At 38.9% G+C, this 22,573-nt stretch overlaps 1 protein-coding gene across 1 annotated transcript in view; it reads left to right on the top strand.

The window, feature by feature from the left end:
* Positions 1–888: 888 nt before the first annotated feature.
* The window catches only part of LOC309399522 (WD repeat-containing protein 87-like), a gene marked incomplete at its 3' end in the record, with an annotated part of 47,729 nt that continues 26,044 nt past the window's right edge, over positions 889–22,573 (top strand). Inside the window, exons 1-12 of the mRNA XM_081967421.1 lie at positions 889–1,012; positions 1,463–1,519; positions 5,874–5,959; positions 7,270–7,356; positions 8,050–8,159; positions 9,444–9,566; positions 10,436–10,512; positions 11,555–11,772; positions 14,012–14,177; positions 16,015–16,221; positions 16,547–16,708; positions 19,193–19,277. Of these exons, the coding sequence (XP_081823547.1) occupies positions 945–1,012; positions 1,463–1,519; positions 5,874–5,959; positions 7,270–7,356; positions 8,050–8,159; positions 9,444–9,566; positions 10,436–10,512; positions 11,555–11,772; positions 14,012–14,177; positions 16,015–16,221; positions 16,547–16,708; positions 19,193–19,277 (1,446 nt within the window). The 5' untranslated portion in view covers positions 889–944. The remainder of the gene's footprint in view (positions 1,013–1,462; positions 1,520–5,873; positions 5,960–7,269; positions 7,357–8,049; positions 8,160–9,443; positions 9,567–10,435; positions 10,513–11,554; positions 11,773–14,011; positions 14,178–16,014; positions 16,222–16,546; positions 16,709–19,192; positions 19,278–22,573) is intronic.

The following is a 22,573-nucleotide window of genomic DNA, read 5'->3' on the forward strand; positions in this document are numbered from 1 at the left end:
TTTAATATTTTATACATAAATTTTGGGGTTTTTAACTGTTTTAATTGTTTTAATTGATTGTTATTTATTTGAACCTAGTGGCTTCCATTTGTATTTGATTGTTAAATATTGATGTCACCTCCTCCATGCCACACTTGTATTTTGATTGAATTGTAGGTCGCCCCGAGTCCCTTTGCGGAGAGGGGGCGACTGATAAATCGAAATAAATAAATAAATAAATAAATAATAAGTTGTCTGCAATAATAATAATGTTTTATGATTATATTATTTCATGGCTACAGTCTCGTATCTCTGTGAATTTGGCACCTCGGAAGGTAAATTTACTACCATATTTTCTTCCCTACGTAGTTATATTGGATTGGCATTGCCTCTTATCATAATCATATTTCTTCTTTCACTACAGCTGTATTTTCTGTATTAAGAATTAAAATTGATACATTTGTGCTACTTCCCATGATTGTTTGATGGGGTTTCAATATTGTAGTATTTTCATTATAGTCTGGCAAATTATTTTTATTTCTTTTGTTTGTATTCAGTGCCCCATTGATCAATTCCTCTGACTGATCTTGTATATCTAATAATGTTTTTTGGCATTTTCTAAGTTAAATGCTTTAAATATTGTAAAATTATTTTTTTCAATCAGAAAACTGTTTTCAAGATCTAAGATACCTGTTTGAGATTAATTGATGGAAAAAATAGGATACTGAATATTTTGCATTTGATCAGATTCCTATAACTCTCTTTCTCATAAGCTGCACAGAATTATCATGAGATGTATTCCATTGAAGAGTTCGTCAAAATCTTGTTCAAATAAACGTGTGATACTTCCACTTTATTAGGGAAATTTATGTTTTGTTTTTTAATTTCAGATAAATTCTTTATTAGTACCAGAAATCTGCTTAAGCCAAGACTCATTCTGTTTTGGCTGATCATCAGGCTTCAGAATGGATGTTAATCAAACAATTGCCAGTGCTATTAAAAAGCCGAAAAAAAGGGGTGTCAAAAAGAAAAGGTGAATTTGAAATCATAATTCTTACATGAAAACATGTTTGCATTCTGTTTTTGTTTTTTCCTCTTGGGTTTATCTTCATTTTATGTTTGAATGCTTACTTATTGGCTTTTCCTTTTTCTAAAAATTCTTCAATATTTTTCTTGCAATATCCAACCAGAGGTGAGGCAGCTCTCTGCTGTTTTTGCTTTTAATTTAAAAATGAGTGAAAGCTGATTCTCAATATTCATCAATAAATTTAGTTTTAGGACACACTCAGAAATACTTCATTTCTCACTGTTTTGTATTCCAAAATTTTGTTTTGTTTGAAAAAATTGCCATTGTGGCACATTATGTGTGCTATCATAGTAAGAGGGGATGTTGTAATTTCATTTTTAAAATATTCTATTTAATTGACCCAAAATGAGGATAATAACAATTCCTTGTTTAATTCGAATCTTTATTTTTGTGAAGATTAACTTTTCAAGATGAAGCCCAACCTGAAGAGGAGTTAAAAGATGCAAAACATTTGTAAGTATCTATACTGTAGAATCTACCTGAAATACTTTCTAATCTTAATGATGATGATGATGATGTTATCCACTCAGTCATGTCCAACTCTTAGCGATTCTATGAGCCAGGTCTCTCCACATCTTCTTTTTTTTTTTTTATAAAGAAGTTTTATTGGTTTTTTTTAACATTTATAAGGGGAAAGGTAATGGAAAGGTATACAAATTTTGGCAGTTGCAAAGTGTGGTAGGCGCCCCCTCCCTCCAAACTCATAGTATACATTTATTTTATTTATTTATTTATTATTAGCGTTTATATACCGCCCCCTCTCCCGAAAGGGACTCGGGGCGGTGTACAGTCCGTATTAAAATACAACAGATTAAAACATAGAAATAACTACATAAATACATGTGTAAGAGGAGGATAAAATATGCCAAACTGTACAGCTAATAAATCAATCAATACAAAAGTTTAAAATATCAGGTTAAATTTAAAACACTATCCCTCTAAAAACCAGTAAGAATGTGTATGCCAGGAGGTAGACGTTAAAAATTATGCCAAACCAGCCAGTCGGAACAGGTGTGTCTTCAGTTTCTGTCGGAAGGAGCGGAGGTCAGTAGTGGTTCTAATGTCGGGGGGGAGGTCATTCCAGAGGGTTGGGCCCATCACAGAGAAGGCCCTATTCCTCGGTGTCGCCCGTTGGCATTGCCTCGTGGACGGCACCAGGAGAAGGCCCTCCCTGTGAGAGCGGATTGGCCGCAGGGAAGTATGTGGGAGGATGCGATCCCGCAGGTAACTAGGCCCTATGCCATGGAGCGCTTTAAAGATGGTGATCAGAACCTTGAAACGCACCCGAAAGACCACAGGCAGCCAGTGCAGCTCGCGCAGGAGAGGTGTTACGTGGGAGTACCTAGTACTCCCCATGACTACCCGCGCGGCTGCGTTCTGGACTAGCTGCAGTCTTCGGGCGCGTCCCAAGGGAAGCCCCATGTAGAGAGCGCTATAGTAGTCCAGGCGAGACGTCACCAGTGCATGAGTGACTGTGCGTAGGGCATCCCGGTCCAGAAGGGGGCGCAATTGGCGCACCAGGCGAACCTGGTGGAACGCCCTCCTTGCCACGGCTGCCACATGATCATCCATTGACAGCCGGGCGTCTAGGAGGATGCCCAAATTGCGCGGCCGTTGCACAGGGGGCAATTGTTCGCCCCCTATGGCCAGTGATGGAATCAGCTGGCTGAACCGAGGTGCCGGTAGCCACAGCCACTCAGTCTTGGAGGGGTTGAGTTTGAGTCTGTTGTCCCCCATCCAGACCCCGACGGCTTCCAAACACCGGGACATCACTTCGACAGCCTCGTTGGGGTGGCTTGGGGTTGAGATGTACAACTGAGTATCATCAGCGTACAGATGGTACTCAACCCCAAAACCACGGATGATCTCACCCAGCGGCTTCACATATGCGTTGAACAAAAGGGGCGAGAGGACCGACCCCTGCGGCACCCCGCAAGAGAGTGGCCTCGGGGTCGACCTCTGCCCCCCAGTCAACACATATTGCATCCGGCCGGAGAGGTAGGAGCTGAACCACCGTAAAACGGTGCCTCCGACTCCCATCCCCTCCAGCCGGCGCAGTAGGATGCCATGGTCGATGGTATCAAAAGCCGCTGAGAGGTCTAATAGGACCAGGATAGAGGAGCAACCTCTATCTCTGGCCCTCCAGAGATCATCCACCAACGCGACCAAGGCTGTCTCGGTGCTGTGCCCGGGTCGGAAGCCAGACTGGCGTGGGTCTAGATATACGGATTCGTCGAGGTGACGTGGAAATTGCTGCGCCACCACATTCTCAACAACCTTCGCTAAAAAGGGGAGGTTGGAGACTGGACGATAATTAGCTAGCTCCGTTGGGTCAAGTGAAGGCCTCTTAAGCAGGGGCCTCACCACCGCCTCTTTCAAGGCAGTCGGTAAGGAACCCTCGCTCAATGAGGCGTTCACCAGGCCCAGAAGCCAGCCTCGCGTCACCTCCCAGGATGCCAGTACCAACCAGGAGGGGCACGGGTCCATTGAACATGTGGTGGGTCGCAGCTGTCCACGCAACCCGTCTAAATCCTCGGGGGCAACAGAGTCAAACTCCTCCCAGAGTGGGCTCACAAGACTCACTGATGTCGGCTCGTCCGGTCCACTGAATATAAAACATTAATGTATAGTCATATATAATCAGCATGTTAATTTTATTGGTACTTTCAATCAGTTTGTACATTGTAGTATATAATCCACATATTAATTTCATTACTACTTTCGGTCAGTTTGTATCAATGAGATTTTCTTATTCATTTTTGTGATCTGAGCTTTCTTGGTATTGCCCCTTCTCCCCCCGCTGGCAGAGCTCTGGCCCCTCCTGTGTCTTGCATATCCGTTGTAGGATCTTCTGTTTTTTCTAGGTGTATTTTATTGTTTTCCATAAAGGCCTGTGCCTCTATGGGTGTGTTAATTCTAATTCTTGTCTCCTCCCAGAATATCAACATACCTTCAGGCATCAACCATCTAAACCACACCCCCTTCTGGTATAATTTATTCGCCAATTGCGAATTTTTCCTTTTTTCCCTAATTTTCTTGGGGATCTGCTTCAAGATGGTTATTTCCTTATCGTGGTATGTCAGTGCCTGCCCCCTTTGTGCACCCAGAATTTCGTCTTTTGTGCTTTTTCTAAGAAATTTAATATGTATCTCCCTGGGTACATTGTGTGTTCTGGCATAGGCTGAGTTCACTCTATAAACCAGGTCTATCTCCCATTCCATCTGTTGTTTTTCTTTGTGAATATATTCAGCCAAAATGTTTGTCATGATGTCCCTTATGTTTTCCTCATCTGCTTCTATCACATTTTGGAATCTAAGATAAAAGGACATTCTCTCAAATTCTGTTTTCATTTGCTGGATATCAAGTTCTTTGTTTCCCTTCTGCACTGCTTCTACCCCCCCCCCCTCACCTCCGCCACCCCACCCTCCACAAGGTCCAGTCTCTGTGAGTTCTTATAGATTTGGACTTGGTTCTCTTTAATTTCTTCTTTCATTTCCTTTAATTGTTTCTTAATTTCCTCTTGGCCCTGTATGAGTTGCTGGAGCATTTGTTGCAGATCCATCTCTGTACTTTTGGGTTGCATCAGGTCTGTAATCTTTGATTGTGTAGCAGGACTGGATGATGCTGATGTCGGGGCAGAGGTAGCAAAGCCAGGTTTTCCAGGAGGTGGTCTTTTAGGAGACATAGTTTATGGAATAAAGAGTTCAGTCAGTGTAGAGAATGGACAGCTGGAGCAGCAGAGCAGCCAGATGGGTCCAGGAGGCAGAAGATCCAAGCAGGAGAGAATTTCTCTAGTCAGTCTGGCAGTAGAGTAAAATTTTCCCCCCCAGAGAGTTCAAAGAGTAACAATCCACAAGAGATTCTTCTGGGTAGCACGGAGACAAAGACCGGAAGCCTGAATTTTTAAAGGTGGAGTCAGGTTTCACAGTTCATAAAGACAACGGAAGTGTGCCATCTTGCCCTGCCAGCTTTGGGCTCAGAGGCATAACAAAGTTTTCAAAGTTCCCAAAGTCCTCAGATCATCAGTAATTATGGAGCTAAGTTCAATAAAAAATCACTTTAGCAAGGGTGTGGCATCATTGGTTGGCTCTCCCCCCTCCTCCTTCCCCTGGGGCTGAGAGCAGAATTGTTCCAAGCCGCTTGTCCGAGGGGGGGGGAAATCCCCCTCCCTCCAGCCGCGCCTCCAAAGCAATCCGAAAGTAAAAGTTTTAAAGAGCTGAAAAATCCTTCAAGTCAGGAAAGGGAATGAAGGGGGGAAGCGCCTCACCACACCGCCGCTGCTTCCTTCTATTTTTTCATTCTCCGGTCAGCCTGTTGCGAAGACGCTGCGCGCCCTCTGATACTGCTCCCCGATGCCTAGAGCGAAGTGGGGGGGCCCCCACCAGCCGCCGCCGATGCAGGGATCCCCCGCCAAGCCGCTCCTCCGGCAGGACGCCTCTCCGGGGCGTCCTGTGCCCCCCAAGGAGTGGGGAAGCCCACCGGGGAGCCGGAGCGGGCAAAGGACTTGCCCGTTGCCATCAGCCGCCGGAACCGGAAGTCCTCTCCACATCTTCTTGTGCAAGTCATCTTGTACTACTTTGAGTTTTAGGATAACAAAAACATGTAGCTGTCTTTTTGAGCTTTAATATTAAACATACTGAGGTTTTAAGTTGATGAGTTTTCCCCTTTTAAGAGAATGTGGATAATTAGATACCTACCAGATACATTTTTCTTTGTATAAAATTTTATTTTATGCATATGTTTTTGATATATTTCTAAAAACTGTTTCAGTGTGTTCAAACATTTGATTTTCCCCCCTCTGTTTCAGAGTTACAGCAAAGACTACTAGCTATCTTACCTTTGGCTTTGCTTTTATTAAAAGCTTACCTTATCATAATCTAGATATAGTAGGAGGTAAGAGAAAAATAAATGTTACTTATTTAAATAAAAAGTCTGGAGAAATTATTGAAATTTAAAGTGTTGTTTGTGTATATTTGAGATTAGATATTTGAACAGGACCTAATGTTAGCAAGGATTAGTGAAACAAACTTTACACCTATAGACATCATCAAAAACCATGTGTGTTAGATCAGGTAATGGAAAGGCACACTCAGGCTAAAGGCAACAACAGCTCTTTATTGTAACAGAACAAGTACGTACAATCCAGCGAAGGTTGAGTCTGACAGCAGCCCTTTCATAGGGAGCTGTCAGACCCTTCGACCAATGAGATTAAATATCTGTTCCCGCCGGAACAGAGGACCTTGGTGGAAACCATTACAACAGTTGCTAGTATATAACAATGTGCACCACATGTAAGTGCCTAGGAAGAAAGAGAAAAGGAAATGATTTCAGTTAAGCAATCACCTAGTCAGAAAACTGCTAGAGTGATAAGCAAAGAGTGGACACAGAGTAAATCTTTAATCCTTTATCTTTATGCCACTCTCTACTTATTGTTTGGCAGACATGAGGTGTTGAGTCAGTGGCCTTGATTGAAATCTGTAATAGAAACACAGTTGCCTTGATTTAATCTTTGCTTTTGAAAAAAAATTGAGGAATTCCAAGGAAATCTTGAATGAACAAAGAGGCCATATTAATTGATTTTTTTTTTTGTTCATGAAGATCATTACTCCCAATTTGCTTTTCAGAATAGGAAGATCCATCAAACAGTATCAAGAAGTTACACTAAAGACTGAAGCATGTCTCTAGAGATTCTCAGTCATCCAGGTTATGGTTGTCCCAAAGGTGTTTTTTCCAAAAGTAATTGGACTTTCTTTGATTTTGCCTTGAAGATACAAGAAATGTTCTCAATGACTCTCAGAGAGTTAATGATCATCCTTCAGAGTGCTAATGACCAAAGATCTGCAACCAATATAAATCCTTCCATTCCCTACCATTCAGTCAGAACCGAAGAAACTTCTTGGATGAGACGTGAAACATCTTCAAGGAAAAAAATAAAGTCCAGTTGCCTTTTGAAAAAGCATCTTTGGGACCAAGATTGAAGCAGGAATAGTAGTAGTTTGACAACATTTGCTTCTTACCTTTTTTTTTTTTTTTTTGCAGAGAAGCGTCTCTTGAAAAGAGCTTAGGCATAACATTCAATAGAGTTCACATTTATAGCCCTCTCTGTTTTTTGAATCTCACTTTGCTTTTTACTATAAAACAAAGCAAGATTATTTTCTTGATAGTTGTGATTTAAAAACACTCCTTTTCACAATCCTGTGTAGCAACATATAACAACAGGAGTAAAAAACTGGTGCTGATAGACGGAAGAGGATTTTTCAGTCTGGATTTGCTACCTTCCAACTCTACTGGTGAGGTGAATCAAAAGATGGCCTTCCATTTCCTTTTATATATTCTATTTGTAGAGATATATCTATTATCAGAATCCAGAATGCATTTATAAGATTTATTATAGTAGCATATGTAAAACTTTGATATTAACTCTTTTTTGCATCATTTCACTGTTGAGGTTTTAATGTTTTCCAATATTTTTATAATAGTATGATTGTTTTACTGAATATTTGAATCCTTTTAGAAAATAATTTTCTGCCCATTATTCCAGAATTATTGGAAATACATTAAAATTTTGAGTCAAAACTAAGGTAGCATTTATGCAAATAACTTTTATTTATGCATTAAGTAGGCATATGTGTTTCTATGGATTTATGTATTATCTTACTAGGAAGATTGAACTGTAGGTGCTAGGATATATACTGCAACATAAGTAAGCAAGTACACATGTTGATGGCATATACATTATTCTTTTTTTTCTCTGTTTGTCTTCTTGGTTAAATAGAGTAATTTATTTAACAGCCTGCTAAAAAGGTACTTGCAATTCTATGCTTACTATCCAATGGTTTTCCCTTTTGCTGTAGCCATCTTAGAAACACAATTATTAGTGTCTAGTAAATAGTTAATTATTTTTTAGAAAAGAGTATTATATATTCATTTAAGAGTGAATTTGGTTATCAAGTTTAATCATAATGTTTATTTTAACATTTTAGCTAAAAGAGACATGTATTTTCCAAAGTATCAATTTAATTTGGCAAGAATCATCACTTACTCTGAAAAATACAATGTTTACTTTGTTCTGCAAAAAGACTTTGCAATAAAGGTAAGCTAATATATTTCCTTATAATATATCCCTATCAAAAGGTCAAGAATATTTTTAAAGTGGACATTTCTGGAATATTTGAAAGATGGAAGAAAGACTTGGCACTTCTAATAAAGCTATAGCAATGACTTCAGGTCTTTAAATATATTAAAATGGTATATACAGATTTGAGATTAGGATTGATTCAATCAAAATATATTTAGGGTGTGATAAAGTCATTCTAACTCCAACCTCAGATGATAATGTTGTTACTACAATAAACATTAAGGCACCATAAATATGTTATTTAAAACTAGAGAGTTTCTGAGGACCAATAATGGTAGCTATGTATGGATATGCTAAAACAAGTTGAGAGATATAGTTACAATTTACTATTGTAGATTTACAATTTACTATTAGAATTTACCTTCTTGTTGCATCAAGAAAGGTTAGAATTGCATTTTAGTGGGAATATTTACAATACAATAGTAGAGTTGGAAAGGACCTTGGAGGTCTTCTAGTCCAACCCCCTGCCTAGGCAGGAAACCCTATACCGTTTCAGACAAATAGCTATCCAACATCTTCTTAAAGACTTCCAGTGTTGGGGCATTCACAACTTCTGGAGGCAATCTGTTCCACTGATTAATTGTTCTCACTGTCAGGAAATTTCTCCTCAGTTCTAAGTTGCTTCTCTCCTTGATTAGTTTCCACCCATTGCTTCTTGTTCTACCCTCAGGTGCTAATATTTTACACTTTGCAAGTTTGCCTTTTGACATTGCATAGAATGTCTAGGAAATGTGTGAAATATTAAGTGTTTCATACTTTGATATCCCATTTTTGGCATTCTATAAATTTCCTAGGTATTCTATAAAATGCGTAATTTCACATATTAGCCGTAACTTATGCATGTTTTGGTAGATGGGAATTTCTTTGCACTATTGGCTCTGTTTTAAACAAGTTTGCTTCCTTACTGGTTTGCTTACATGTTGATTTGTTATTTTTTAAAAATTATATCATGTCCTTTACAGAATTCTAGAATTCCAGCAAATACATTAGAACATTATTGCTATAAATTGCAAATAAAATATAGACAACAGCAGCTAAAGTCAATAGTGCTTAAAAAGCAGAAATTGATAAAAAATAAACAGCAAAAAGTTTATATGGTAAAACCATCCTAAAAAGGAAGGTCTTCAAATTCTGAAAGGTGATCAGGTATATACCGGTAGTTAAATTCTTGGTTGGTTGGTTGCTTGTTTTGTATTCCACTAAATTTGATTAATTTGATATTGATAATTGTTTCTTAAGGTTTACAACAAGAACTATGCTGAAATTTGCTCTGTAGATAATCCAGGTTTAGGACGAATGACATTTATATCATTTAACCCAGTGAAAGAGGAACTTATCAGCGGAGGAATCACAGGAGTAAAGGTGATGGTTTATTTCCTTATTATTGATAGGTTTGCTTGCTGCTGAAATGATCAGTAATATGAGAAATTGGATGTTTGGGAAGGGATCTGTACAGGAGATACTATATCTTGTTATTTAAAGCCCTACATATTTAGATGTTATTCCCGATATCTCTGTATGATCAGAAACCTCTTAGGAAGTTTCGGTTAATAATTGGCATTTCTTTCGAGTAGTGTAGAATGCAGGAGTTTTATTCAAAAAGGAACAATCTGTTCCATAAAAATATAATGTCTCCCTTTCTCTTGACTCATTGGATTTATTGGCTTCGTGAAAGAAGGCTTATGTTTACCCTCCCATCAAAATGTATGTAATTATATGAATATATTGTACAAGCAATTACTTTGAGAATAGACTAGTTTATCTTTCTGAATTAGTTAACAAAGTGTCATATACTCACCACAGAAAAAAACAGGTATGGGTGAAATGTAATGAAGGTAGCTGCCATTGCCATGAATTGAATTTTTTCCCCTTAGATCTTAGGGATCCTCAATGCTCTCTGAGCTTGATTATTTTCTTGCAGACGTTTCGTATCCAGACTAGGTAACATCATCAGGGCTAGCACTGAGAATGAGAGCACCAGGGACTCCTCGTTTCAACCCTGATCTACAATATTCTCCTTCATTGGTATTACAGATCTGAATAATAAGTTCTTTTAAAAATCATAAATGATCTGTAACTTCTCTATAATCCCATTATGACCCAGCACTGTGTTACACTATTTTTTTCTTAAATTTCTGGATATCCACTTCAAATATCGAATCATAATTCATTTTTTAAATGTATATTTACATAAGCTTATGCATATATTTATATTTCTTTCTGTCTTTTAGACTTGGAAATTTAAAGAAAAGAAGCTCCCACTTGATTTTAATCCTATTCCAATGTATAATTACAGTCTTTTCCTTAGGTACATTATTTCTCTGAGCTTTGAATTACCTACTACATAGCTATGAGCTAAATCTGTATATGTGTTCATTCTATTTTGTCACAAATTATATATCTTAAATATATGGGAATGCAGTAAAATGCTAAGAAAGCTATGTCTAACCATAAGAATAGGAGACAAAATTAAATTCCTCTGATCGTGTTATATTCACTAAGTGTGCAAAATATTTTGAATTTAGAACAACCATTTTGAATATTCTGACTTTCAGAACTAATCCCGTGTTCTTCTGAGAGTCTTGTTCTCATCTTGCAGTTTGAACGATGAGTATTATAAAATCGTGATGGCTCAGTGGCTAAGACGCTGAGCTTGTCAATCAGAAAGTTCGGCGGTTCGAATCACTAGTGTCGCGTAACGGAGTGAGCTCCTGTTACTTGTCTCAGCTTCTGCCAACCTAGCAATTCGAAAGCATGTAAAAATGCAAGTAGAAAAATAGGAATCACCTTTGGTGGGAAGGTAACAGTGTTCCATGCGCCTTCGGCGTTGAGTCATGCCAGCCACATGACCATGGTGATGTCTTCGGACAGCACTGGCTCTTCGGCTTTGTAACAGAGATGAGCACCACCCCCTAGAGTTGAGAACGACTAGCACATATGTACGATGGGAACCTTTATCTTTTTACAATTAAGTCACCATGAAATGGAGCCATTCCCAGGCTTGAAATTGGCTATTTCATGTATTCTGTTCTCTATACAACGTGTACATTTCAGAAATTTTGTTTCATGCTTAGAACAAAAAAGCCATTTCAGTTTTTGTTCTGCCAGAACATAATCAAGTCAGCTTAGTTCTCGCCAAATATTAGTGAGAAAGTATTGGTATTGTTATATCACTGTTTATAGGTTTATAGAAAAAATATGCTTTCGCTTGTTAAAATGCCGGGACTCTTTACTATCTGATTGAAAGAGTTCTCTCTATTTTTATTTTTATTTTTGCTAAGAAAAACAGATTTAAAGAATGTTCGTGGCGTTTTCATAATTCAATATTTTGCTAATATTTTGAATTGTAGTACAGAATATCCTCACATGGGGAAGAAATGGTGTACAAACATGGATTTTGATATCACTATGCAAAGATATTACTGCTTTTCTGACAACCACTTCTTCTGCTATGATATCAATGGGAAAATGCTACTTGAGATACTCAATGCACATGAAAGTTCTATTCTCTCCTGTGTCTACTCATCTAATGTTAACATTTTGCTTACTTCTTCAAAAGGCAATGAAAGTAAGTTGGCACCTCAGTTATTTTAATCCACTTCTAATGATATTAACAGAAAGATGTTCATTAATATTATGAAATTTACACTACTTGATCAGCAATATCATAAAAACAGAACTGATATTTTAATGTAGTTAGTTACCTGTAAATCTTTTCAGAAAATTGAACAGGAATAATGTGTGACAAAAGATACTACTTTTAGGCAGTGAAGACTGACAGATATATAAAAAATATATGTAAAATAACCTTTAAAAGGATTTATATGGAATGGATTAGATTGGATTGATTTAATCTCAGCTGGAGCTACTACCCAGAGGTTTGAGCTTGCTTTCTACAAAGAGAAATTTGTTTGTTTGTTTATTTACTTTTTTTTAAACTCCCTACTTCCCTCCCAAATTCCTTCTTAATTCTCCTAACTATTCTATTAAATCCATGAAAGAAATTTGCAATTTTTAAAAAATGTTTTATTTTATGAATTCTAAGGCAATTAATGCTTAGAGGAATATATGTTACAGTTACCCCCTAAGACCATGATGGCAAACCTATGGCACATGTGCCACAGGTGGCATGCACAGCCATATTTACCAGCATGGCAGCCCTCAGCTCTGGCACACCAGCTAGCTGATTTTCAACCTTCCGGGGGTCCCGGGGGGGGGGGCTGTTTTCACCCTCCCCAGGTTTCAGGAAAGCCTAGAGAGGACGAAGGACAGGCCCAATGGGCCAACTGGAAGTTCATTCCCAAATTTCCGGTTGGGCTGTATTTTGCCCTCCCCAAGCTTCTGGAAAGCCTCCAGAGCCTGGTGAGGGTAAAAAATGGGCCCAGCGGGCCAACCGGAAGTTCAGAAACAATACATTTCTGCCTTCTGGAGGCCTCGGGGGGTGGTGGTTTTTGCTTTCCCCAGGCTTCAGGAAAGCCTCCGGAGCATAGGGAGGGTGAAAATTTCCCCCTTGCAGGGGGTTGTGCGCGTATGCGCAGGAGGGTGGGGCGCACACACACACAATTTTTGCACACCTTGAAAAAAAGGTTAGCCATCTCTGCCGTAAGAAGATGAGATTTCTATTTTCCTGTAATTTGGAGATGGTGGGGGGGAGGGTCATTTTACTTCCCCTGCTAAAAAGAGAAGAAGTTACTGAAAATAAAGAGCAAATTATGTACTTTTACTTGGAAATTTGAGAGTATTTTTTCAATATTAGTCTAAAGATTAACTCCTGCTTGGAAGAGATTGCTTTTCTAATTATTATTAACAAGTAAGGCCACACTTGGAATACTGCATTCAGTTCTGGTCGCCACGATGTAAAAAAGATGTGGAGACTCTAGAAAGAGTGCAGAGAAGAGCAACAAAGATGATTAGGGGACTGGAGACTGAAACATATGAAGAACGGTTGCAGGAACTGGGTATGTTTAGCTTAAGAGAAAGAAGGACTAGGGGAGACATGATAGCAGTGTTCCAATATCTCAGGGGTTGCCACAAAGAAGAGGGAGTCAAACTATTCTCCAAGGCACCTGAGGGTAGAACAAGAAGCAATGGGTGGAAACTAATCAAAGAGAGAAGCAACTTAGAACTGAGGAGAAATTTCCTGACAGTTAGAACAATTAATCAGTGGAACAGCTTGCCTCCAGAAGTTGTGAATGCCCCAACAGTGGAAGTCTTTAAAGAGATGTTGGATAGCCATCTGTCTGAAACGGTATAGGGTTTCCTGCCTAGGCAGGGGGTTGGACTAGAAGACCTCCAAGGTCCCTTCCAACTCTGCTATTGTATTGTATTGTATTAAACACTTTATTTAACATTTAAATAAGGCTCCTGTTTTTGTTTCTTCTATCCATCATCTCTTCCTCTCACCTCAGCCCTAGCCAGTTTGCCCCTCCCCCCTCCTCCTTTTTGCCTTCCTTTCCCTGCACAGCTACTTCTTCCTCTCATCCTACCTGTATTGCTTCAGTCTCATTTCAATTTCCTTTTGGTAATTTATATACACAACAGGAAGAGGAAATGTAGGGAAGAGTATAAGGAGGGAGGAGAATATGCATATACCTGTGTGTGTGAGAATGGTTTGACTATTATAGGGAATGGTTATAACGTCTTATAAGATAAGCTAGCACCTTTTGCATTCATTGACTGTCATTGAAGTATTTATGTACAGAAGTTTATTTCTTTGTTCAATGCACATAGCTGCGAATCTCACATATGTGGATTCCAACTTTATACCTGTAACTGGATCTATGTTTTTCTTATCTTTTTTAATCCAGTAAAATCTTGGAATGACCAAGGCTGCTTGCTCCATGTATTTCAAGGTCATTCAAAAAGGGTTACAAAGCTTCTACTGCACCCAAACACTACTTCGTTATTTATCTCTGGATCTCTAGATGGATCAGTCAGACTCTGGTCATTTGATTCTATGGATGCTTTCTACAGGTAGCTGAAAAAAACCTGTTTTTTTTAAAAAAAGATCTACATATTTCCTGGGTTGAATCCAAAGACAATGTTACAAAGAAAGTTTCCTGAGCATCAGTCCATGAGTTTCCTATATTAAAATATGTACTTTTAAAAAAATCAGGGCACTTCAGAGGCTTTGAAAAAAGTCTATTCCAACATTCATGGCGCTATAATTGTGAATATACTTTGCAGCTCTGGAACATGCAGAGAATGTCAGATTATCATTGTTTTCTCTTGTTATCTTCTTGTAACCAGTAACCAAACTCTCCTTTGAACTCACCATCAGTACATCAGATTTTAAGTTAATGAAAACTCTTCATTCCCTTTCAACAATTAAATAGCCTATAAATTACGCCTTAATTTTTAAAAGAAATATTGGGTAGCTTGCAAAAAAAAACCCATATACATAAAACAAAATAAAAAGCTGAAAGGTAAAAACAGGGGATTTTTAAAAATATAAGCAAATGCTTTTAGTTATGGTATTATAGTGGTAAATCTGCATTAAGAAGTCTTTTGGTAAGAAAACAAAAAAAAGAGCAGCTATAAAAATGCCTATACAAATATCAGGGTATAGAAATTCTATTACAAAATACTGACTTTAATGGAGGCATGGAGAGAGGATTGATTGCAGATAGTATTACCTACTCTGATTTCAGATGAAAATAAAATGGTGAAACTGAAGACAAGAATCAGGCTTATGGGTGGGGGAGGGGAATCCTCCTGGGAAAAGCAGGCAATTTTCATAAGATAGGCAAATGTTATGGAAGATTTTAGTGATAGAGTAGTCAGCAGCGCTGTACATATTAAAAGGGAAAATAATTTCAGCAAGAAATACAGAAAGAGTAAGCTGTACAAGCATCCCTGAAAATAAGATCTCCCTGGATAATAAGCCTAATTGGGCTTTTGAGCACATGTGCTAAAATAAGCCCTCCCCTGAAAATAAGCCCTCCCCCAAAATATTGCAACATAGCAGCAGCCATGAGGTGACTATGCTTGCCGCCTCCTGCACTTCAAAAGACCTCCCCGAAATCAGGCCAAGCGCTGATTTCGGGGGTCCAAAGAAAAAAAGACCCTGTCTTATTTTGGGGAAAACATGGTTGTTTTGATATCAAAGCAATTGAGGCATTCGATTGGCACTTTAAAAATATTCAGAAGGACGTAGGGTGACAGGATAACTTTGGATCAATTTCATATCAGTTGCATACAATAAGTAGGCTTGTATTAAGCTTTTAAAATATAAAATATAAATAAAATATAAAAGTATAAATAGAATATAAACATTAACATTGTGCAAAACAGGCTTCAAAATAAACTGGAGCTAACATAGATATTAGTACGTATAAAGTTGTTTTGAATTAGTGTCTATAAAAGAAATTTATTTTTATAAAGAAGTTGGATTTTTCCCTTGCACGAATCATTGTAACTACCTCAGTGATGCATAACTATAGTAGCTTTCAGGTGGAGTTAAATAAAAATTGTGTGTTCTGCATCTTTCTGTGTCATCTTCTGGGATTATACAGAAATTATTACAGTAATAATTTAACAAATTATGTAATGTGTTCATTTGTTGACAAAAGTACAGCCTTCTTCAAACAAATTACCTCAGGTATTTAGAATATAATTGCTATTCCCTTCAGCCTTTCTATTGGTTGGGAATGAAGTTGTATTCTGAAACATCTATGAAGACTCTGGTTCAATTGTGCAAATTATTATCAATATGGATGTGTTAAATTTTGTTCTGTCATTACATAACTGTCCGCTGGCTTCCTTTTTTTGTTCTTACATTTGGTCTATTCTGCTATTCTTCTTCATCCAGTTTATCTCTCTTCCAAGAAGGAATACTTTTGATTGGCACGATGGAAGATAAATTTCTTTACTGCTGCTCTGCTCGTAATGTTCACATTTATGATCTGAATTCATTTACCAGCTTTTGGAGTTCTGTCAACAGCCCCGTAAACCACTTCCACATCTGTAGCGCTGTCGGGAAATCCAGCAGGGTGGCTGCAATGGGTATTGACAACAGGTATGTTAAAACAACAATAAAACTGGCAATCTTCCTCTAAACCTTTTTTAGGATTTTTGTTAGATATAAGTGTTTTTAATATGAACTAAATTCTGATAAGGACTGAAATAGGCCCCAATTAAGTACACTTGGGGATAACAATATCAGTTAAAATGTTACCATATACGGTATAACGAAAGCAAACTTCCCTAATTTATGACGATTGACTATATGGAAGCCTTGTATGACAACAAAATCTTTATTTAAGGTTTATTTTATTTATGTTATAACCATGAAATGTTTTTTTTTATAATTTTTACTAAATTTTCTCTGTTTATTTTCAAAGTTTAAGAATATTCTCTGTTCAAACTGGGAAGAAATTATGCACCGTTTTGCCACCTCCTTATCCCCCAATGTTACAGCCAGTTCTCAGCTTTACCTATAACCGGACTTGTGGAACTGTTTATTTTCTATTGACATCTTATGATATATGGATTTATACAGCAAGGTAATAGAAAGTATGACCCCTCTATTTTAATAGCAATTGAAAATAGTTATTATTTTAGGAGAGGATAATGAGTTAAATATGAAAAATGAGAAAAGTTGAAGTTGAACATAGAATAGGACACAGAATAATAGAGTTGGAAGGGATCTTGGAGGTCTTCTAATCCAGTCCCCTACTTGAGCAGGAAATCCTATACCAGCGATGGGGAACTTTTTTTGGCTCGCATCCCATAAGGGGGGAGCGCAGGGGGGTCATGCGTAGGTGTACCACACCCATAATGCAATGTGTGACACCCCCCAGTATGCATGCGTGCATGAGAGGCAGGACCCCCCCATTTTTTGCATGCTTTTTTCGCCCTCCCCAGGTTCGGGAGGCTTTATAGGAGCCTGGGGAGGGTGAAAACAGCCTCCCCCCCCCCAGAGGCCTTCTGGAGGCTTCAGGGACCTTCAAGAGGCTTCCCTGAAGCCTCCGGAGGGCTTAAACCAACCCTACGAGCCGTGCTTCCCTGAAGCCTCCGGAGGACTAAAAACAACCCTACGAGCAAACCGGAAGTGGGAAGTCCATTCCCGAACTTCCGATTTGCCCATAGGGCCAGTTTTTTGCGCTCCGGAGGCTTCAGGGAAGCTCCTGAAGCCTCCGGAGGGCCTCCAGGGGGGAAGGGCATGGAGGTTCCTATAAAGCCTCTGGAGCCTGGGGAGGGCAAAAAATGGCTTTTAAAAAGGCTGAACTCAGCTGGCCAGCACGCACATGCGCACTGGCCAGCTGACAGAGCAACGCCTCGCATGCCCTGACAAATGGCTCCGCGTGCTACCTGTGGCACGCGTGCCATAGGTTCGTCATCCCTGTCCTATACCATTTCAGACAAATGGCTGTCCAGTCTCTTTTTAAACACCTCTAGTGATGGAGCACCCACATCTTCTGGAGGCAAGCTATTCTATTAGTTTATTGCTCTCACCATTAGGAAATATCTCCTTAGTTCTAGGTTCCTTCTTTCCTTGGTTAGTTTCCATCCATTGTTTCTTGCCTTGCCTTTTGGTGCTTTGGAAATTAGTTTGACTCCCTCATCTTTGTAGGAGCCCCTCAAATATTGGAACAATGCTATCATGTCTCTCCTAGTCCTAAGTCCTGAAAACCTAAGAGAGAAAAATGGCAAGTATTTGTAATATAAGTGTAACATGTGGATGGAATTAATTTATAGAAATGGGCCAAGACTTATAATAGCGGAGTATTGTGGATCATATTTCAATGAAAAAGAAACACACTTTGTTTTGCTGATATATTTCAGAACTAAAATGGAAGACATATATTAGCTTTCAGCTTCAGGTATCTTAGGAATAAAAACATTTTAACAAATGTAAACAAAGCAGTTGCAAAACATATGTATTTGTTTTTGCATCTCCATTTTAACTGAACAGTATTTTCTGATATCTTTACTGTCCAATATATGTGCTTGATTAGCTGAATAGTTAGGATGTTCTTTTTTCTTGGGCGATCCTACCAGGTATATATATTCTTGACATACAGTCCCCTGGATTCTTTAGTCATCTCCTCTAGGAATTACACCCTTTCAGGATGTGATAGAATACCAGGATTTGAAGGGTGATCAACAGCAGCTCCATGCTTTTTAGTTATGACAGTTCTTAACCAAAATTGTTGGCTAAGATAAGAAAATCATAATATTAATTTAAAATTGATTATAATTTTAATTCCCATTTGGTTTTTAGTCAGCCCTTCTGATTGGCCCCACCTCCCTATTCTTTTTAAACGAAAGCCTTTAGTTGTTACATAAAAAATATTGACAAAAATGCATTGCCTCTGACAATGTGCTCAGTGAATATTAGTTTAAACCTCTGTTCTGATTATTTAAAGATGCTGCACATCTTTCATTCCTAAAAAATAGTTTGTATAAATTGTCAAAAAATCTTATCTTTGCCCATTGGGTGAGATAATGACTAGTTTTGTGGTTTTTGAAGCACTTGAAAAATAATATTTAAAGGGTTGGGAGTTTCTGACACAAAATTTAAAAAAACAAAACAGACTTTCAGTTTCTTGCATTGTGTTGCAATCTGAAGAACAGTTTATTGGATATTTATGTCAACATATGCAGCTACAATTAAAGTGAGAACATAGAATATAGAGGACTATTTTTTCCTACATTGTTCATTCTAACGTGAAAAGATAATGAAATTAATTTCAAAAGATAACTCAAAAAGTAATTACCCAAATGAAAGTATCTGCGTATTTTTTCTGCGTTCAGTGTCAAAGACGGTTTCCTATCTTTCATCTTTATTGTTACGATAACAAACTTTTAAAAAAAACATATAAAGCCTCTGGAGCCTGGGGAAGGCACATTCAAAACAGCATTTTGTATGTAATATATGGTGTGAATTGCTTGTTCTTCCTAATACAATAGTTAATTTTGATTTAATCTTAGTTCCGTGATTATTGCTATTGGTATTATACACTTGAGGTTGGTTTTGATTTTAGAACCGATCCTGCCTGTAGAGCAGCAGTATGGACCACAAGGGAACTACAAGAACATTTACATCGAAAGCACCCTTTAGCTTCGCAAGTATCTTTACTTTTTGTTGTAATAAAACGAAATTGCTAGGCAGCTTTTTTATATGTTATAGAGAAGTTCATGAAAAAAATTGGTTTGTTCAAGACAAGACATTTTAGTGGTATTAGCGTACTACATTTAAAATATTGAGTTTATATAACTCATTCTTCAAAACATGCCATAACTTTGTTTCACAAATTTCTAATATAATGATCATTGTGAAAATTATTTATTTATTGCATTTATAAATTATCCTTTCTATTAATAAAATGCAGAAGATAGCTAAGGATAAAAACACCTTTAAAATTAAAAATCGTAGATCTAGATAAAGTCTTGAATCTTTGTCAAAATAGTAGAAGCAATTAGTGGTATCTCCCAAGAAACTGCAGCAACAACCAAAAATGAAAGCATTTAATACAATACAATACAATACAATACAATACAATACAATACAATAGCAGAGTTGGAAGGGACCTTGGAGGTCTTGTAGTCCAATCCCCTGCCTAGGCAAGAAGCCCTATACCATTTCAGACAAATGGCTATCCAACATCTTCTTAAAGACTTCCAGTGTTGGGGCATTCACAACTTCTGGAGGCAAGCTGTTCCACTGATTAATTGTTCTAACTGTCAGGAAGTTTCTCCTCAGTTCTAGGTTGCTTCTCTCCTTGATTAGTTTCCACCCATTGCTTCTTGTTCTACACTCAGGTGCCTTGGAGAATAGTTTGACTCCCTCTTCTTTGTGGCAACCCTTGAGATATTGGAACACTGCTATCATGTCTCCCCTAGTCCCTCTTTCCATTAAACTGGACATACCCAGTTCCTGCAACCGTTCCTCATATGTTTTAGCCTCCAGTCCCCTAATCATCTTTGTTGCTCTTCTCTGCACTCTTTCTAGAGTCTCCACATCTTTTCTACATCTTGGCGACCAGAACTGAATGCAGTATTCCAAGTGTGGCCTTACCAAGGCATTATAAAGGGTTATTAACTCTTCATGTGACCTTGATTCTATCCCTCTGTTTATGCAACCTAGAACTGTGTTGGCTTTTTGGGCTGCTGCTGCACATTGCTGGCTCATATTTAAATGGTTGTCCACTAGGATTCCAAGATCCCTCTCACAGTTACTATTATTGAGCAAGGTACCACCTATACCAGTGATGGCGAACCTTTTTTGGCTCGCGTGCCACAAGTGGGGGGAGCGCAGGGGGGTCGAGTGCGGGTGTGCCACACACATAATGCAGTGCGCGACCCCCCCCCATTTTTACATGCTTTTTTCGCCCTCCCCAGGCTCCAGGGGCTTTATAGGAGCCTGGGAAGGGCGAAAGAAGCCTCCCCCGACCCCCCTGGAGGCCCTCCGGAGGCTTCAGGGACCGTCCGGAGGCTTCCCTGAAGCCTTCGGAGCGCTTAAAACCACCCTCCGAGCAAACCGGAAGTGACTTCCGGGTTGCTCGGAGGGTGGTTTTAAGCGCTCCGAAGGCATCAGGGAAGCCTCGGACGGTCCCTGAAGCCTTCGGAGCGCTACTTCCGGTTTGCTCAGAGGGTGGTTTTAAGCGTTCCGAAGGCTTCAGGGACGGTCCCTGAAGCCTCCGGGGGGGCGGGGGGGGGCTCTTTTCGCCCTCCCCAGGCTCCTATAAAGCATCTGGAGCCTGGGGAAGGCGAAAAATAGCTTTTAAAAAGATGAACTCAGCTGGCCAGCGCGTGCATGCGCGCTGGCCAGCTGACAGGGCAGCGCCTCGTGTGCCCTGACAAATGGCTCCGCGTGCCACTTGTGGCACGCGTGCCATAGGTTCGCCATCACTGACCTATACTGTACATGTGCATTTTTTTTCTTGCCTAAATGTAGAACCTTTTTTTTTTCACCATTGAATTTCATTTTGTTAGATAGTGCCCAATGTTCAAGTTTGTCAAGATCCTTCTGTATCTTAAGCCTATCTGTGTCAGCTATTTCTTCCATCTTGGTGTCATCTGCAAATATTATGAGTTCCCCATTTATCCCCTCATCCAGATCATTGATGAAGATGTTGAAGAGTACTGGGTGTCAGCGTTCTAAATACCATGCATGAAATCAATCAGAGACCAAGGCAGAATCATCCTTAAAGTTCCAATTTAATCATGCAGGCAAGTTAGCACATCTATGGAATTCCAACTCTGATCTTCTTCCTGGAATTCCACCCAGTTGAAAGTTCATGATCTTATCCCCACAGCCACAAATCCATCACATGTTCCAATCATCATCTTCCACGCTGGCATCTACACCCCTCTGCTTCTGGTCAGGTGTCGAGGTGTGGAGACAAAAGATGAGCTTGAGCTTCTAGAAAGAATGACAACAAAACATTCCACAATTCTACTCCTTTCTATTTCCCCCTCCCAACTACTACACTAATGAAACAGCATAGGAAATTATAAGAAAGTGTGGCAGGCCAAAGATCCTAAAAGAAACATACCTACAGGCCTGACACTGGGCCTAAAACAGAGTCTTGGGATCTCTGAAAGATATAGTTCAGTGGTTCTGAGATCTTGTCTGCTGGTTCCTTCAGAACCCTGGGGTATAATCCATCCGGTCCTAGTGATTTGAACTCATCTAGGGTAGACAGGTGCTCACTTACCATTTTCTTCCCTATTTCAGCTTGTATTCCTAATCTGATTTTTATGGTGATGTTTTTGGTAGGTTGGACTGTTTTTTCCCTTTGTGTAAAGACAGATGCAAAAAATGAGTTAAGTAGTTCTGCTTTCTCCTTGTTGCTTGTCACCTTCTTGCCATTTTCTCCCAACAATGGACCAATTGTTTTCTTAACTTTTTTCTTGTTTTTAACATGTTGAAAGAAGCTTTTTTTGTTATTTTTTACTTTTGTGGCAAGCCTTTCTTCATTGTGAGACTGTTTTCTTTTGGGAGCTGTTATTTTTCTTCTTCATTGGTATTGTGCTAGACTGGGCTTTTATAATCTCATTTTTCAAAATTTCCCAAGCTTCTTGAGTTGTTTTCCCCTTGAGGAGTCTTATCCCTGGAATCCTTCCCAAGCTCTCTCTAAGTTTATTGAAATTAGCTCTCTTAAAGTCCAATACTCTAGTTTGACTTTGTTCTACTACTTGTGTTTGCGTAATGTTGAATTCCAATATTACATGATTGCTTGCCCCCAAGGTTCCTGTAGCTTCAACACCTTCTATCATTTCCTCTCTGTTAGTGAGAATTAAGTCTCTCCTTTTGGGAAACAAAGTTGGATCTTCCACTTGGTGCAGAGTTTGTTTCCCAGTTCATGTCAGGGTAGTTAAAATCCCCCATTACTATTGTGATGTGCTTCCTACATACCTTA

This window comes from Natrix helvetica, assembly GCF_964273705.1.
Source record: "Natrix helvetica genome assembly, chromosome: 1".
Classification (NCBI taxonomy): Eukaryota; Metazoa; Chordata; class Lepidosauria; order Squamata; family Natricidae; genus Natrix; species Natrix helvetica.